At 44.1% G+C, this 19,194-nt stretch overlaps 1 protein-coding gene across 1 annotated transcript in view; it reads left to right on the forward strand.

Annotated features, from left to right (window-relative positions):
* The window catches only part of LRP2 (LDL receptor related protein 2), a 206,496-nt gene that overhangs the window by 143,645 nt on the left and 43,657 nt on the right, over positions 1-19,194 (forward strand). Inside the window, exons 44-53 of the mRNA XM_013004950.2 lie at positions 2,803-2,928; positions 4,430-4,549; positions 7,070-7,201; positions 9,383-9,584; positions 13,084-13,379; positions 13,608-14,124; positions 14,888-15,040; positions 15,444-15,614; positions 16,945-17,168; positions 18,710-18,887. Coding sequence (XP_012860404.1) covers positions 2,803-2,928; positions 4,430-4,549; positions 7,070-7,201; positions 9,383-9,584; positions 13,084-13,379; positions 13,608-14,124; positions 14,888-15,040; positions 15,444-15,614; positions 16,945-17,168; positions 18,710-18,887 — 2,119 coding nt within the window. The remainder of the gene's footprint in view (positions 1-2,802; positions 2,929-4,429; positions 4,550-7,069; positions 7,202-9,382; positions 9,585-13,083; positions 13,380-13,607; positions 14,125-14,887; positions 15,041-15,443; positions 15,615-16,944; positions 17,169-18,709; positions 18,888-19,194) is intronic.

The following is a 19,194-nucleotide window of genomic DNA, read 5'->3' on the forward strand; positions in this document are numbered from 1 at the left end:
ACAGGCTGGTGTGCTTCTTCCATGTGGGCTTTGTTGCTTCTGAGCTAGAGAGCTGCTTGTTTACCTTCAAGCCTTTAAGACCTCAGACGCTATATCTTTTGGTAGCCAGGCACCATCAGCTTTCTGGTGAATAATCTTTCAGTTCAATACATTTCCAGGGATTTGTGATTTGTCCTTTAGCCTCAAGAAAGTAAGAGATCAGAGTATCAGACCAATCATGGTACTTTCATTGTGGGTAAACCAACATACTCCCCTGCTTTTGTAGTTACACACATTATTTATTTGACTCTGCTTTTTAAAAGTCCTTTACTTTGGGGGAAATTTTGATCATGTACAAAAATAGAAATAATATTTCTATTCTGTTTGCATACACAGCTTCGATAATTATCAATAAAAAGCCAATCTCATTTCGTCTGTAACCCCTACCCCGTTTTCCTGAGTATTTAAAAGCCCATCAGAGATACATTTATCACTGAGATAGAAAAACACAGTTGACATGTTATTTGATGGCCAGCAAAACCAACAAGAATTGCTTGATATCCTTAGTGCTCAGTCCATATTCAAATGTTGTCATTTATTCCCACTTTTATTCCACACTAGTTCCCAACCTTTTGTGACATAGATTTATTAGTAAAACTTGGTAATTTGTTTTATGAAATAGCCTGCTCTCTTGATTTGGCTAATAATGTAATTAAGCCAATGATTTCTATTAACGGGGATTTAGAGCTAGGGGTTTGATCACATTAGGTTTAGGGCTTTGGGTGAAGATTCTTCCTAAGCACACTATGCATTTCCTGTGATATCACATTAGGAAGCACATCAGTCCTGCCTGTCCCATTTTGAGTGTTTAAACATATACAATGAGTTTGACTAATGAAAATTTAATACAGTGCATTCATTTGTTACATTGGTGGTCAAGTGTCCTAGCTTAGGCCTGTGGGAACACTTCCACATTGGCCTCTGGATTCTTTTGATATGGCTTAGGCTTGCCTTACACTCCCTGTCTGTTGATTTGACTGCAATACAGGGACTGTATAGTTCCGAGTCACCTCTGTGAATGTCTAAGACTGTAACTCTTGCCCGGCTGAACTTAACATTGAGCAGTCTTGTATGTGACCACGACTCCTGTAGTGAGCTACATGTTGAGCTACTACCCCCTTAAAGAGTTACAGCTTTGGAAACCCACACGGACAGTTCTCACAAATCCTATAAGGTCGCTATGAGTTGGTATCGACTCAGCGGCAGTTAGTTTTTGTCTTATCCATCTCCTATCTCAGACCCGGAATAGGCTGATTTGCCAAGCTGACTGAATATCTTTTGTGGTGTTTAGAAACTGCCACATTGTTAAGGAGGAGCTCTGATCGTGTAGTGGGTTACACATGGGACCATTAACCACAAGGTCAGCAGTTTGAAACCATCAACCATTCCACGGGAGAAAGATGAGGCTGTCTACCCCCATAAAGAGTTATAATCAAATGAACACTTTTAATTGAATATCAACCCAGGTGTCTCAACTTTGAATCTGGAGACAAGGAGGAAAGATTATAATAATATTTAAAGTTTGTGTTCAATATCCAAAGCTCATTAAAATAATTAAGTTGAAACTATAATTGAAAAGAAATAAACTTGAAGAGAGATGTAAATAGATTTTTTTAAAAAGAGTTACAATCTTGGAAACTCACAGGGGGTAGTTCTACTCCATCCTATAGGGTCTCAGAGTCATGGATGCTCGTTCATCTTTGTTTTTTACGGTATTGCTTCTAGGCTTTATCAGCGGACAGAGCTAGGAAATATAATTTTTAAAGAAAAAAAATTAAATATATCTTAACATTTCCCATGTAAGATTTCCTCCCACCTCCTTAACCTCTTAAATTTTATAATCATTCCCTTCTTATACTTAGAATCTTATCCTAAAGTCATTAACCTAATTATTTTCTTCTGTAGTAATTTCAAAGGGCTTGTATTCCAAGTAGCTACACAAATATTGTTACTCACAAAATAGCTACTAAAATCATTGTACCGTTTTAGGTCCATTTGTCCCTAGATTGTATCGTGCTAAGATTATACCATCAAAGTAGCATCCTCTGCTATTGTTTCTCAAATCTAGGAACCATTTTCCTTTTTCAATTTCTGTGACATTGCTTTCGTTTGTACAAAACAACACACACACTTGCAAACTACAAATGACCCCACAGAGACATATACATGCAGAGGTCTTACACTGTTCCCCTCTCCACCTTTCACCCTCCTCCATGGTGTGCCAGTTCTTACAGGTGAAAACCCAAACCCAACCCACTGCCACCGAGTCTGTTCAGACTCACAGAGACCGGAGAGCGGCTCCGTTGGGTTTCTGAGACTGTCAGTACCCAGGAGAGTAGACCCCTCACCTTTCTCCCCCGGAGCAGAGTGGGCTCCAACTGTTGACAGTCCCTCACCCACAGTGCCGCCAGGACTCATTATCTATTGGGTGATCTATTTTGTTAGTTTATCTTGTCATTGTTTTAAATATAAGCATCTCTTCATATAGATGTGTATTCACATGTACATATGAATGCATCTAAATGTATGCATATACACACATATTTATGAGAGGCCTTTAAAAAGTCAGTAGATAAATGAGATTAAGAGATGGTGACCGTTTCCAGTGACCTTCCCGAAACCTTCTTGTGCACGTGAACACACGCCTGTCCATCCTGAGCTGCTGTGGTCCAGTCTGTACTCACTCTTGGGGACTTGTGGATGTGCTCCGAGTGTTTACCTGGTCCACGTGTCCCAGATGTTCATCTGCTTGCCTTTCCCCAGCTGACCGAACTTGCCCGTCTGGATACACAAAATGTCAGAATAACAATATCTGCATTCCGCGCACTTACCTGTGCGATGGAGACAATGACTGTGGAGATCGGAGTGATGAGAGCCCCACGTACTGTGGTGAGTAAGATGGACCCAGGCCTCTTTGGGTGGTTCTAGGGATGTATGTCTTGAGGAAATATTTAGGACCTTGGAGTTTGGGCTAGTTTAATTTCTCAACTCCAACCAACCTTGTCAGGAGACAGACAGAGCGTGCTTGAAAGGGCCTTGGAAACCCTTCCCTCTGTGGCCTGGCTGAACCCCCAGACCTCAGGTATTTCCTCTAGAAACCTACTTTGGTACCCCTCTCTGTATAACGGTAGAGCGATTTCTCACAGTATTTGCATGCTGAATTTCTGTTATTTACTTGAAATGTAATGATGGTGACTCCTAAGACAGGGACGCCTGTGGAAGCAGGCTTGTGGGGCCTGTGCTGTTTTTCCAAGTCGTCCACGTTTCACACCTTTGACCGGGCGCAGTCTGACTGCTTTTGTAGCTCAGGCTTTTACCGTATACAGGCAGGCTTCCTGTCATTGGACATGCTTTTATATCTGCTTAGAAGGTTTGAATTTCAGAACACACAAAAATATGTGTTCATTTGTCTCCGTCAAATAATGGACCGTATTAGTACAGCTCAGGTTAAAAGGCCCTTTTTAAGCTTGACAACTTTGAGAATGCTTGTGTAAACAGATAAGTTGCACATTCAAGAATGTAGTAGTACTTATTATTAATTAAACTTTAGCACATGTTAATGGTATCTGGCCCCTGGTCCTCTCCTGAGGAAGCCACAGGACATCGTAATGATTGATCACCAGAGCATGCTACAGGCCGAGAACAGGAGTCCATTGCTATCCCAGCAGAACGGGGAAGTGTTAGTCAGAACACAGACATCAGATGGGGTCAGACAGATTGGAGTTACTGATGACCTTTCAGGGCCCTCTGCCTCTCTATCAATGTTGTTCTTCCTGGAAAATCATCAGATATCCTGGGCCAAAATCAGGGAGGCTTGTAGACCAGAAGATTTGATTTTGGATGGGCCCACATCACAATTTGTGAAATACACTTGCCCCAGGACCACCTAAGGTTACTCGGGTAAAGAACATTGGTAGAATCTTCCATTTACTCAAAGAAATGTCTTATAGCACCTGGATATGGAGGAGAATTTTGCTGACTCTCTAGACCTGTGGGCTAACACAGCTAAAAGATTGGTTCTGGCGTAAGAGCAGATATGCTCAGATAGATGCTTTTGCCTTTGATTATTATCTCAAAGGATCCTTTGAAATTGTTCATGCTCACGAAAAAATAAAACAAAGCCTTATTTGATATTGCTTATGTAACTGATTTCATGGATGCGTCTACAGTTTATTTCTTATTTGGACAGTTACAGCAATAATGCCTTTCTTTCCTCTCTTCAATATTCCTCTCATCCTGTTTCTCACCCCAGTGTTCCTTTTTTTGGCAACTAATATCCAATTTAGGAAAAAAAAAAAGAAAAGAAAAGTGAATCACAGATGTTCCAGGCTGATGGGAACAGAACAGCCTGTGCTTGGCTCAGGGGCTTTCTTTTCCGTATCTCCCCCAGCTACTAACACGTGCACCGACAGCGAGTTCCTGTGTGCATCTGGGCGGTGCATCCCTTCCCGATGGTACTGTGATCAAGACCAAGATTGTGGCGATGGCTCTGATGAACCTCCCTCTTGTGGTAAGAGAACAAGCACGCTTGAAAAGCACTGTGATGCTCCTCAAGGGCTACGGTCTCTTCCCACCACTCCAGATACAGAGCTCAGGTTCATGGCTGCCAAGCGATGCCTCCTTCTGCTCACGCTAGAAACTGGGAAGCTGAGATCCCCAGCAGTAATACGGGGCACGGTGTGGGGAGCTTGGCACATGAAGTTTGATGATTGATACTGATAAATGAGATGATGCGCATAATGCATGGAGTACGGTGGCTGCCTGGAAGCACTCAGTTAATTTTAGTTAACTCAGAATTTCTGAATTTGACCGAGTCCTGATCCACAGAACGGTGGAAGGAGCCAAAAGTGAACGGAATCATCCTCCATGCAGGGCAATGGGGCCACACTGTGGGCACACATCCACTTTCTGCTCTGTTTATTTTTTTTTAACCTGCCCTGAAGTCATATAGCCATAGAAAGATGAGCAAGCTATGACTGGCACCCAGTCACCTGCTTTGATAAATAATAAATAACATTTTATTAGAACACAGCCCACATAGTAGAGTCAAGTAGGTGCAGTAGAAACTGTGTGGCCTCCAAGCCCCACATATTTGCAGTCTGGTTAATAGAAATGTTACTGATGTCCGTTATATAGTCTTTGCGTTCTTCTAGTTGGCCCGATGGCTGCAGCAATGGGCTCAAATACCCGTTGTGCGGATGGGACAGGACCAGGCCGTGTTTTGTTCTGTCGCACAGCGGATTGCTATGACTCAGATCTGACTCGACAGCCCCTCACAGCGTTCTTTCAGTGGCTGTGCACGGTTTTATTGAATGGTCATATTAACACTGAGTTAACTCTGTCTCTGTTATTAGGCACTTAAATTATCTTCAACTTTTTCATCTATTATGAACAATGCTTCAGCAATTTCTAACCTGTATAGAATGTTTTGCACTTGGAATATTTCCTTGGGGTTATTAGCAGAATTTTACAGGTGAATTCAAAATACTTTTTGTGCTCGACTGAAACTCTGTGGCTGATAGTTTGAGCTATTTGATAAATTCCACATTACCGCCCCCCAAATACTAAACGTTTTCTAGGAGGAAAAGGGTGTGTGGAGTTTTGAGGATCGGTCAAGGGAATGATAATAGCTCCAGTGAGCACAACAGTGGAATGGTGGAGAGTGGCTCCAATTACATATGAACCATATGGAAGAGCATTATATAGAAACCTCAGCCCAACGTATGGGAACCAAAGTTATGGGAATAGCAGTTAGTGCCACACTCAGAGCTATATAGGCATTCATCCTCACTTACTCTAGCAAGTCAGATAGAAAGCGTTTGCTTGTTTGTGTTTTGTTTTTCCATTTCTTTACCTTTATCCAAATCCCCTCTAGAGGCAATCACTATTAAGTATGGATGTGGATTCTCCTCACCTTAATCTGTTTATCATGAGACATATGTTTTAAATGGGATCATAACATGTATATTTTTCTGCAATTTGCCTTATGTGTGTGTGTGTGTGTGTGTTTTAGTTTAACATCATCTTGTCAGCATCATGCCAGCTGACAAAGATCTGCCTCCTTCCTCTGCTCCACCGAATGTGACCCCAAAGTATGGATGCTCTATGGATTTTTATCCCTTTCTTAAAATGGAATAGGTAGGTAGGTAGTTTATACTTCTCCACTATGGAAAACAATGCTACACTGTGCATGTGTGGGAAGATTCTTTTTAGGCTAAGATTTCTGGAAGTGTCTATTGTGTCCAAGGGGCTCCGTCTCTTCCAAAAAGCCTTATCAGTGTCCATTCCTTTCATGACAGTGTCGTCTCAGCTGTTGTCATGGTGCTGTTTGTTAGTCGTTCAGATTAAGCATTCTGTTGTCTGTAAGTGTGTTCTGAAAGGGTCCTGAATCTATGGATCTGTGATGCTTTGACTAGGGTCATAGGTGGAATAGGGGTGACATAATCTGAATCCATAACGACCACCTTAGAGCATGAATTTGTTATCATTCTGGTGCAATGGATATTTACTTAGTAACATGTACTTCGGTCAATAAAGTCTCTGCTCACAAGGAGCTTACATTCCAGGGAGAGGAGAGATTTGTCAACTGAATAATATTCTGAAAGGGATTTCATGCTCAGGAGAAAAGGAAAACCGGAGCAGGGGTGTGGGGATCAGGTGTTCTAGTGATGGCAATTGGCGCCAAACAATGATTTTGGTCAAAAAATAGATTTAATAGTAGGAACATGTGACGTAGTAGGTATTGTATATCCCCTTTGGAAAATACCATCAGTAGTCTCTCGTACCTGAAAGGAAGCAGCAGCCCTCATCTTAATCACCAGGTATTGAGGACTTTGCATTGTTGATCGATCACTTCAACCTCAAACTATTGGCCACTGGTGTCGACCTCCTTGGAGCACCAGCCTGAGAGTGCACGTGACCAGCTAGCACTGCTTCAAGTCCCCATGGGACAGTAGGCCGCTCCCAAGGTTTTTGATCTGCAAGCAGTGTTATATTTTCCCCTCAGAGAGTGAGTTTTATCCTTTTGCAGAGTTCCATGAGCCAACCTGCTCAAGCGGACAGTTCCAGTGTGACGATGGGAGGTGCATTTCAAATAGCTGGATCTGTGACGGTGACAATGACTGTGGGGACATGAGCGATGAGGATGCGAGGCACAACTGTGGTAAGTGATGCCAGTGAACATCTCTTCAGGGTCCCGTCCCCGGGGTCCCAGCGTGGGGTGGTTTCCCGGTGTTTGGTGAGCGCGATGCTCAGACATCCCTGAGAGAAGGTTCCCTTTGTTTTTCACTCGGTCGCCCAGTGGCACAATGCCGACGTCACCCTCTCTTGCATGTAGTTGATAGCAATAAAGTCTACAATTCTGTCGATCACTCTTAATAGCAGTTTTAACAATGGTCAACAGCCTCATCTCTTACGCTTGCTTGGACCTGTTCTTAGGGACGTTTTCCTTAGATGTATTGTGAACACTGGGTTGGAATCAACTCAATGGCAGTGGACTATTTTTTGTTTGTTCCTTTCCATTGCCAGCATTGCATGGGCTCTTCAGCCGAGGGGGTTAGTCAGAAAAGGATGTCCACAGTAGGACAGCTGGTCACAAAAAGGGCTCTCTGATGCTGGGGTCGATTTTGATCTCACGCTGCTGACTTTGGTAGTGACCCAGAACTCCACATATACTGTCTCCACAGTGAGGTTGGATACAATACTTATTCTTTTATTCTGAGGTTTTTAATGGTGCTACATGAGAGAAGTCAAGAAGTCTTGCTCCTAGGGTCCCAGGTCACACAAAGCCACATACCACTACCATCGAGCTGCCCTCCAGGACATCACAGCGTAACGGCAACGGCTCGGTAGGGTTTCCAAGATGGCCTGAAAGAATAGCCCACTGTCGGCCAGGTCTCCTACACGCACGTGTTTAATCCAGACAGAATGTGTTCAGAGACGCCTCTGATTAGTGGAGGGCTGCAGACACGTCCTCTCAGCAGTATACCGCTCTGAGCCCCAGTAGGGTCCCTGGACATAACGACCACTTTCTGTGCCATTATCAAAAATGATTTTGAGGTCAGGCCTACCGTCAAATTGTTAACAGAATTCAAGTGGACACCGCCCCAAGTGATTGAAGCTTTCCCTAAGTTTGTGGGCATGCTGCCCCACGTAACACACCAGTTTTGGATGGACCAAACATTTTAAGGAAAGTCAGGAGGACTTAAAGGTGAGCCAAGAGGGAAGAACATCATCCTCGACGGCTGAAGTCCAAGAGGTGGCGGAAGAAGATGGTGGAATGACTGTGGACTAGCCGTTGATGTTGGGGTTCCTCACGTCATGACCTCCACACTCTCATGGCTTGATGGCTACCAGAAGCACTGCGTGAAGGCCAGGTAATGCCAACACCTGACCTTTCCATCAGTCGTTCCAGCAAGGAGCAAATCCTAACCAGATTCGCATCTTGGATTTACTGTTCTCATTTAAGGTTCAGGCAAAACTGTGGCTTCTGAGGAGAATCTGCAGGGCCAGTTAAATTCAAGGCAGAGAGGTACATTTCAAAAGGTCACGGTGGCAGCTTTTTGGGATTCCAAAAGGGCCATGCTGATTTTCTTGAAGGATTATGGGATTCTGAAGAAGTTTTAAGACAACTGAAAACTGCGTCGGTGAGGAAAAGACCAAGAGGTTGTACCAGGGACTTTCCCCATCACGATGACATGCCTGCTCATTCTTCGAGAGAAGCAAGCATGATGTTTTTATTGGGACGTCTACACCATCTGCCCCATAGCTGGGATCTTGCTCCTTCAGATTTATTTTTGTTCTTCAAACTCAAAGAACACCTAAAAGGAAGATGATTTGAGTCGCCTGCACACATGTACACTACTACTGTCTTGACATGGTGCAACTCAGAGTGTAGAATTCTTCAGAAGGGCAGAGACCAGATGGAGACTCGGTTAAGACACAATAAATTGACATTTTGATATTTTTCTCTAATAAAGGTTTATATGAATTTGCAGATATATATATACACCCTCATTTTAAGCTTACTTCTTTGGTGTCCAGGTAATAAAAGAAAGTGGTTTTCATAAATAGATGGGAAATGCAATGTGGGCTGTTGTTAATGTTTGCTTCTTAATTCTGAAAGGTCTAAGATGCAAAGCAATTCAAATGGAATTTTGAGAGGTATTTTCTTTTTTAAAATTAGGATCCATAATTATCATGACAATGTGATCTGGTCCCCCCTTTTCCATTCATTCCATTTATCCCTTGGAAAACTGAGTATCCTCAAAAGCAAGAGGAAAAAAATGACGCAGGGTGAATAAACTCTCATGTGACCTTTGATCCTTCTGTTTTTTGACTTCAGGCAACCATACCTGCCCAAGTTCAATGTTTTCATGTGTAAACAGCGCGCCTCCCTCTCGGCGGTGCATTCCCCAAACCTGGGTCTGTGATGGCGATGCAGACTGCAGTGATGCTTATGATGAACATCAGAATTGCACCAGGAGATCTTGCTCTGGAAATGAATTCACCTGTGAAAATGGACTCTGCGTCTGGAACTCATACAGGTGATTCGGGGATTAGAGGGTTCCCCAGTAAACCTCAATGTCCATGGGGGCTCCCATTGCCACTCCCCACACTGACTCGCATCAACGCTGTTAGACAGAGCTGAACTACTCCTTTGGGTTCCAAAGGTTGTAAATCATTGTGGGGGCAGATAACCTCACCTTTCCCCTGCAGAGCACTGGTGGGTTTGAATCTCTTACCTTACAGTTAACTCAGCAGCCCAACACTTAACCCTCTGCACCATCAGGGTTCATTGGCCATGACCGAGTCATTCAGATAACATAGTAGATGCAGTACCTCGGGCACAACAATTTTTTTTCCCCAAGCTTGCCATCTAACTTTATTTATTTATTTATTTTTAATCGTTTTATTAGGGGCTCATACGACTCTTCTCACAATCCATACATACATCAATTGTGTAAAGCACATTTGTACATTCATTGCCCTCGTCATTCTCAAAACACTTGCTCTCCACTTAAGCACCCGGCATCAGGTCCTCATTTTCCTTCCTCCCTCCCCGCTCCCCCTCCCTCATGAGCCCTTGATAATTTATAAATTATTATTTTGTCATATCTTGCCCTGTCTGATGTCTCCCTTCACCCACTTTTCTGTTGTCCGTCCCCCAAGGAGGAGGTCACAAGTAGATCTTGTAATCGGTTCCCTCGTTCCAACGGCCACAACAATTTAGTGACCTATTGAAGGGTTTGAATTTCTGTTAAAATCAGATGAAAAGTATACTAATATATGTAATATTACCATATTTGCATTTATACCAAAACTTACTGACACTGAGCCTTTGCTGACTCATAACATCCCTACAGGACAGGGTAGAGCTACCCCTCTTTCTGAGGCTGTAACTCTTCATGGGAGTCGAAAGCCCGTCCAAAACCTCACCTTTCTCCCACAGAGCAGCTAGTGGTTTCAAACTGCTGGCTTCTCAGTTAGCAGCCAACACATTACCCACTACATCACCGGCATTCCCTTTTATGCCAATGCAGTCCCCAAATAGAATCTTTAATATGTTTTTTATGGAGAAAAGGAGGACCGTGGAAGCCGTGTGTCCAGAACCCACAAAAGGCATCATGTCCCCAAGGGGCCAAGGAAAAGAGTGTGAAGAGGCTTTGCTGTAGGACAGTGCTTTCCGGAAGCAGACGGTCCTCTTGCGTTTCCCCTTTGACTGGAGGCCGGGTGCAAGAAGGATTTTCTTTTCCTCTCTCTCTGTTAATGTGCGTTTCCTTGTTTGCCGGCAGAGCACGTCTGTGCTCCTCTTTTTGGTTCGGTGGCACAGGGGCCGTATTTCCGACTCGTGCTCGTCACTGGGGTTCTGAAGAACCTGTAAGCAGCTCGCTGGAATACCGAGGTGCCTGTGTGTCTACAACATGGTGCACGCTTGCCTCATGGACCGTTCTCTTCTTGGGTTGGATCTAGACTAGAGAGAATGAACTCTTGATCATTTAGGAATGAGTTAAATAGCTCCCAGGAGAAAAATGAGGCCAAGTCAGTTTTCTTTGATGACTGCTGTCTTCACAGTTACACGTATGTATTGAGTGTCAATCACGACAGTCCTGTCTTTGTGGATGGCAGATTTGACCATAGGTCTGTTGAAAAAATTGGCCAGATTTAGTTAATGCAGGTGCTTTTATATCTCCCATGTCTCTATAGCGAAGATCCCAAGTGGTGTAGGGTTTACGAGGGGGGCTGCTAACCACAAGGCCCACAGTTCAAAACCACTAGCCACTCTGTAGAAGAAAGATGGGGTTTTCTACTCCCATGAACAGTTATGGTCTCATGACCCAAATCTATCTTACAAATCTGGCTAGACCAGAACATGTATACTGGTACAGATAAGAGCTCGCAACACAGGGCATCCAGGCCATACAAAACCTTCAGGACCAATAAGGGGAGCAGCAATACTAGGGGGGTAAGGGGGTGGGGAGGAGTTAGGGGGAACCAATCACAATAATCGATGTAGGGCCCTCCTCCCAGGGGGACAGACAGCAGAAAAGTAGGTGAAAGGAGACAGCGGTCAGTGTAAGACATGGAGAAAACAACGTATAAATTATCAAGGGGACATGGGGGAGGGAGGAAAAAAATATGAGGAGCTGATACCAAAGGTTCAAGTAGAAAGAAAATGTTCTGGAAAAGATGATGACAACATATGTGCAGATGTGTTTGGCACAATGGCTATATGTATGAATTGTGATGAGCCCCCAATAAAATTATTAAAAAAACCAACCTCACAGGAGCAGTTCTGTCTGCCCTCGTTTACAGGGTCATTGAGTTGGTATTGACTTGATGTGAGTTCATTTTTAGTTTTTTTGGTCTGGGTCTATGGAAAATCCTTTTGGGGTCAAATACTAGTTTTGACTATCTTGATCCACCTTTCATGGGTTCTTGGCATACTATATAGAAGAACATCCTTTCTGTCACACAGGATTTAAGAAAAGAAGCCTGAGGGTGTTAGTTCCTAAAGCAGCTAGTATATTGTACAGTGAAATACTTCTTCCTTGGCCAAGATTTCATATGCCCCCACTAGGTTGGCCCCTTTTCCATCATCATAGCAGCTCACGTGTTATATAATAGGTGGTTCGAGCATGAAAATGAAACCTGGGAGGGATGGGTATGCCAGATTAACCCGTTGTGAAGCTACATGTTGTTAGAGGATGCATCCAGTAATTTTATGATTTATACTGTATAACACTCACTCAGTGGCTTCCAGTTAGGTTTGGACACTTGTCGTCCTTGGACAATGAGGGTATTGCCTGTGCCCGTTAGCTGTCTTACTATCTGACGAGTAGCTCTAATGGGCACCCAGATAATAAGAGTTGTATTTAGTTACTATCCCAACTGGAAGAAAACGAATGCAATTATTTTTAGTAGCTATAGACTCCAATTTCCAGTAGTAGCAAATGGCACCTGGATGGAAAGTCGTTGTATGAGACTTGTTGTATGGAAAGTTGTTGTATGTATGGAAAGTTTCTTCATGTTGCATGTATGAAACTCATATGTTGTGTGTATGGAAAGTTGTATGCATGAAACGTGTGTTGTATGTATGGAAGGTTGTATGTAATATGCGTGAAACGTGTATGTAAAGTGTGTTGTATGAAAATCACGTGTTGTGTGTATGAAACTCGCATGTTGTATATATGGAAAGTTGTGTGTAGTATGTATGGAACTTTTATGTTGTGTGTATGTAAAGTTGTGTGTGTGAAACTCGTATGTTGTATGTATGAAATCTGTATGTTGTATGTATGAAAAGAAATTGTATGTTGTTCTTTGCTGTATGGAAAGAAGTGTATGGAAAATGAAATACAGCTAGAGTTTGAGATTGGTAGAGTAGATGAAGATTCCAAGGGAAAAGAAGATGGGGCTGCTGGTGATGGCATCTTGGAAATGGCTGACCCGGCCTTCACCTCATTAGAGACGAAGAAACAAAACCCCAAGTGCATCAGAGTTGAGGCGTGGCAACCTCTCTGAGCCTGGTCCTGGCTCTCTACACAGGTGTGACCGACGCAACGACTGTGGCGACTACAGTGACGAGAGAAACTGCACATACCCCACGTGCTCCATGAATCAGTTTACCTGTCAGAATGGGCGCTGCATCCACAAGAGCTACGTCTGTGATGGGGACAACGATTGCGGAGACGAGTCTGATGAGCTGGAGCATTTGTGCAGCACCCCAGAAGCAACATGCCCCCCTCACGAGTTTCGATGCGACAACGGGCACTGCATTGAGATGGCAAAGGCCTGCAACCATCTAGATGACTGCACGGACAACAGTGATGAGAAAGGGTGTGGTGAGTACAGCACAAGACGGAGAAAAGGCAGCGGGGGCGGGGGGAGGCTGAACGTGGCACTCAACCCCTTAGAACTGATTAGGACTGCCAAGTCATACGTTGCCATAAAATTACTATTGCTTGTCAATCGGAAGACAGAGCCTCCTTGATATATAAGGCAGTGAGCATCTTTGGCTCTGTTTGGGCTCTGGTCATTTCCGGTCCTCTGAAACGGTCTTTTCCCGACAGGCATTAATGAGTGCAGTGACCCTTCCATCAGTGGTTGTGATCAGAACTGCACAGATACGCAAACCAGTTTCTACTGCTCGTGTCTTCCTGGTTACAAGCTTATGTCGGACGGCCGGACCTGTGATGACGTTGATGAATGCCAGGAGACGCCCTCTGTCTGTAGCCAGATCTGTGAGAACACGATCGGCTCCTACATCTGTAAATGTGCTCCGGGCTACATTCGGGAAGGGGATGGAAAGAGCTGTCGACAGAACAGTGACATCGAGCCCTACCTCATTTTTAGCAACCGCTACTATGTGAGAAAGCTAGCGCTCGATGGGGATTTTTACACTCTCCTTTTGCAAGGACTAGGCAATGTTGTGGCCTTGGATTTTGACCGAGTGGAAAACAGACTGTATTGGGCTGATACAGAGAGGAAAGTCATTGAGAGAGTATTTCTCAATACAACAAACCAAGAAACAGTCATGAGCCATGATCTACCAGCTGTGGAAGGTCTGGCTGTAGACTGGGTTACCAGGTAATAAAACATCGATCAAACATTCTAATGACCTTGTCACCTGAGTAGAAACTTAATCTTTTAAACTTGGGACAGTTTGGGAATATAGTGAATTTTTGCAATTTTTAAATGTTAATTTTTGCTGTGTGCTTAATACTCAACATGGGATACCACGAAGCCTGCGATGCGATTTTAGGATTGTTCGTGGTGTCATTTTCCTTGCAGGCCATCATCAGGGTGGAAGAAGCTACACTATTGCTGACTGTTCAGTTAGCTCCATGCAGATGGTATTAAGGACTGCTTCATTTATGCATTCTGTTATTTAGAAATACTTACCTGAGCTTCTTCTATGCTGGGCAATTTCAGGGATGCAGTTATATAGCCAGTTGGCCTGATCAGGCATGTCTACTGGGCAGTGTTTCCTCCACTCTACCCCTTAAAATATCGTTCATGATCCTATTGCTTCAAGTTCCCTGCTCCTCTAAGCTTTCCTGTTGATTGGGAAAGATTCCTATGCTTCACGAAGATAGTAAAAACAGACTCCTTATGTGGCAGGTGGCCCCCGAATTCCCTAAGAGACTTGACTTCAAAGTGGAGGGGTGTCACACACTCACACTGTTGCTTCATTGCAGGAAGGCCAACTTCCTGCTTCCCCATATTCTTCCTTTACTTTAGGAAATAGCTGACTGAGATTTCAAGGTAGCATGGTAGGAAATCCTGCAGTAAAATATGCATAGTTCACTAGCAAAATGACTGGTCAGTGACACTCAGCATTCAATTTTAGGAAACTCTATTGGCTGGATGCTTCACTGAATGGCCTCTTTGTCTCCGATCTCAATGGTCGATTCCGTCGCAAGCTGGCCGAGCACTGTGTGGATGTCAACAACACCTTCTGCTTTGAAAATCCCAGGGGAATTGTCCTTCATCCACGAATCGGGTATTGTTTCCTCTCCTCGCTTATGCCCATATTCTGCCACCGTTACCCCAAAAAGGCTGTTCACGTAATTATCTCAAGGCCAATATCTTGCTGGGATTGGTCTTTCACTTTTCCTACCTGGTAAATGATTTAGTCCAATGGGTATTCTCATCCGCCTTTCTGTTTTTATTGCCACAACACACTGTCACCTTTCAAGTCATGCTTTCGTGCAAACAACATTGTGATCCGTGCACAGCTTCTCATATTAATTCTTCAACAGTTCCCGTATTTTATCTCCCGCCCGCCCACCTTTTCTCTTGTAGATTGATTCCTTGTTTGCTCCCTCCACAAAGAAGAAAGACCTATGGTCACACTACTGGATCCTCTGGACTTCAGGAACTAACTCTTTGCATTGCTTGAACAGGCATGTGTACTGGACTGACTGGGCTCACCCTGCATACATTGGGAGAATAGGCATGGATGGAAGCAATAAGTCTGTGATTATCTCCACCAAGATAGAGTGGCCCAATGGCATCACCATCGACTACACCAATGACCGACTCTACTGGGCAGATGCCCACCTGGGCTACATCGAGTACGTACATAGAAAGGACTAAAGCCACTAGGTAACATCAGGCTTTGAGTTTCCAGTGTGTGAGGCCCATGCAGCCCCTACCTGGACTGTTCAAGACTACTGTGTGAGCTATGATTTTTTTTGGGAGCACATGGTGACCAGGTCCTTGTCATATACCTGCATTCCTTATCGACAAAACGCTAAGCAAGTCTTTTCCTTGGCAAAGCTTTTTAACAACCCGTGGCTAACATGATCACGGTTGGTAGGGGCTCACTTGACCCTGAGGTTGTCAGTTCTGACGTAGAGTCTTGGTCGTAAGAATGGGGAGACCTTGGACATCTCCAGAGTTCCTTGACTGGAACTTTCCTCCTCAGGAAGGGGTATTCACTCTGGGTCTCCGGGCTTGCTGCCATTGTATGCAAAATCAACCCTGCAGGTCTATAATTTAACTCAGCTCAAACATTCCTCTCAGGCTATGCTAACAGCCCCGCTGTCCTCTAGGAGAACTTCGCTTAGAAACTGTTGACCGCAAATCACACTTTCGCGATCTATCGCTGTCTTTTGATGTCTTACAACGACTTAGGTAGCAAGGAGGTTTGCCACAGCATGCTTAATGGAGAACACCAATATAAAAGACGATAAACCTGCAGCTGGAGCAGCTGTGGAGAAGCAGCAGTGGTTAGGAATCAGTGATTGTTTCAACCCTTTTTTCCCTATTGCTTTTCAGTGTTTACAGAATATCCTGTAGGCTTATTGAAGGGCTGGACCTCAGTTGCGTCTGTTGGTAGTGGGGTGCCCCCATGTCTATTTTGCACTCAGGGTGAACACACAGGAAAGCATGGAACTTTCCCACCGGGTTTCCTGGACTATACACTTTACAGGGCAGTGTCCTGGTGGCACGGCCTTGAAAGTGCTTGACCGCTGACCAAAAGGCCAGAGCTTTGAACCTACCAACTCGTTTGTGGGAGATCAATGTGGTGGACTTCTTCCTTAGAGATTTACAGTTTTCAAAACCGCATCAAGGCCATTCTGTTGTGTCGCTATGAGTCAGAAGGAATCCAGGGCAATGGTTTGGGAGATTTCCAGGCCTTTGACCCTCGTGCGGTGGTGAGTGGGCTTCAACCACACCATTTTGGTTAGCAGCTAAGTACTAATAGGACTCCTTCATCTCTCTCTATTGTTGCTGTGTGCCATTAGGACACAGAGGAATGGCCCCATAGAGGTTCCTGGGCTGTAATCATCAGTAGACATGTCTCCATTGAATTGTTCATTCATTTATCTTTAACGACACTGGAGAAGCGGGGTTGTCTTCTCCATGGAGTGAGTGACTGTTTCTTCGTCCAATTGCCAGGTACTCTGATTTGGAGGGCCACAACCGGCACACAGTGTATGACGGGATGCTGCCACACCCCTTTGCTATTACCATTTTTGAGGACACTGTTTACTGGACAGATTGGAATACAAGGTCCATTGAAAAGGGAAACAAATACGACGGATCAAGTAGGATGTTGCTCATGAACACAACACACAGACCCTTTGACATCCATGTGTATCATCCATACAGGCAGCCAATTGGTGAGTAGATGATGCCAAAGTTTCGCCGAGCTTTTAGGTTTATATGTATTTCATTTTTATCTCGTTACGCATGAACTCCATGGTTTCTGAAAGGTATTTATGTTTTCTTTAAAGTGTACGCTAAGAAATAAGTGACAGTTGAGGGCACGGAATACATTTCCTTACCTCCAGGATCCCTGGTGGTGTTGTGGTTACGTGTTCGGCTGTTAACCGGGAGGTCAGCAGTTCAAAACCATCAGCTGCTCTGCGGGTGAAAGATAAGGTTTTCTACACCCATCAAGAGTTATAGTTCAGAAACCCACAGGGGCAATTCTGCCGTGGCCTATAGGGCCTCTGTGAGTTGGAATTGCCTCAAGTCAGCGAGTGAGTGAGTGAGTGAGTTAAGGTTCTTTGAAACTTTTCTTTCAGGGTTTAAGACTTGATATTTGTTATGTTGCCATATTTATTTCTATTCTGGTGAGAGGATTAAAATATTTTAAAGTCATTTAAAGAGTATCTTGACCCTAAAAATTAAATAATAGAATTTTGGAAAAATAAGAGCATTTCATCTATAAACCCACCTAATGGTGACACCTAAGAAGCAAATGATTGTTTCTTAATACAAGGTCAATCTATTTCAGAAAAATGCTAAAAGGACTACTACAATCATTATAGAACACCGTTTATTAAGTACTTACTTGTGTACAGCATTGTATTGTGCACCAAAGAGATGTAGCTCCTGTTCGCCCAGAAGATAATATCATTGCGAGCAAAGCATTTTGGTCTGTCTTAAGTTGAAGAATGAGTTTTTTATTTGTGAACTTATATTCCTCTTCCCTCAGTTAAAGCCCTTTTGTGACTTAGAGATGGAGCAGCAAAGGCTCATGCCTGGGCATAGCTTTTGTTGTCTTGCTTTGTTACAATGTCTCTCTGAAATACAATGAACTTGGCAGGTAAGGGAAAGTGAGAATTAGCCAAATAAAGGTGTTCATTGTTTTCTTTCTGGAAGTTAGTGTCCCTCATTTTAGCAAAAGTTCAAGCGGATCTTTACTTCTCAGTGGTGACCCAGACAATTAATAAAGACACTGTGCATTATCCTTGACCAAATTCTATTGCTCATGGCTTTAGAATGAGGGCCAGAAGTGTCTACTGGAAACTCAAGTGCTACTTTTGACTTTGGATTTAAGCAAAGTTTGCCACCTGTTCTTCCAGGTTGAGAAACCCTTCTTTTCTGGCCCCAGCACAAGCGTCTGTGCCTCTCTTCTTGTGGTTTTCATGAGCGAGGGCACAGTGGCTGCAACTCTGAGCTAAAACGTAGCAAGTGTGGGGACGGAGCGGGACTGGCTGGTGCTTCCTCCCGTTGTACACAGAGCTGCTATGACTCAGAACTGGCTCGGCGGCACCTCAGGACAACAACAGTGACAGCTGGGTGTAGTGACCCCTTGGACAATACAACAAAACACAGCCCAAGAACCAGTTTGGTATCCAGGCGAATGATCCGTTCACCTGTGCCGGATGCTCTGTTCTGAAAATCGACATGTATTTTCTTCCTTTCTCCCTAGTGGGAAATCCCTGTGGTGTCAACAATGGTGGCTGTTCTCATCTTTGCCTCATCAAAGCAGGAGGCCAAGGATATACCTGTGAATGTCCAGACCACTTCCAGACGCTCCGCCTGGGGGGGAGCACCCGCTGTCTCCCCATGTGTTCCAGCACCCAGTTCCTATGTGCTGACCGTGAAAAGTAAGACGCTCCCTGCCCCGTGTTTCCCCACCCCTGGGACATACACGGAACCTCCAAGCTCCAGGGGGCTCAGGTTTTCGAATTCACTAAGAGCACCGGGCGCCTCCAACACTGGAGAATCTCCTTCATGACTATGAGGAATTAGCTAACCAAATGGTTCTGCCTACACATTCTTATAGCTATAGAGAGGAGGGAAACTTTGTATTTCTCGTTTCCAGGACATTTTCTTAAATGTCAGAGTTGAAAGTGAAAAGTAGCCAGTAAGAGTCGTAGCCGCCCTTCCCGACACAACTGCTGAAGACAAAGC

This window comes from Echinops telfairi, unplaced genomic scaffold (genome assembly GCF_000313985.2).
Source record: "Echinops telfairi isolate 266 unplaced genomic scaffold, ASM31398v2 ScPeMD7_4;HRSCAF=17, whole genome shotgun sequence".
Classification (NCBI taxonomy): Eukaryota; Metazoa; Chordata; class Mammalia; order Afrosoricida; family Tenrecidae; genus Echinops; species Echinops telfairi.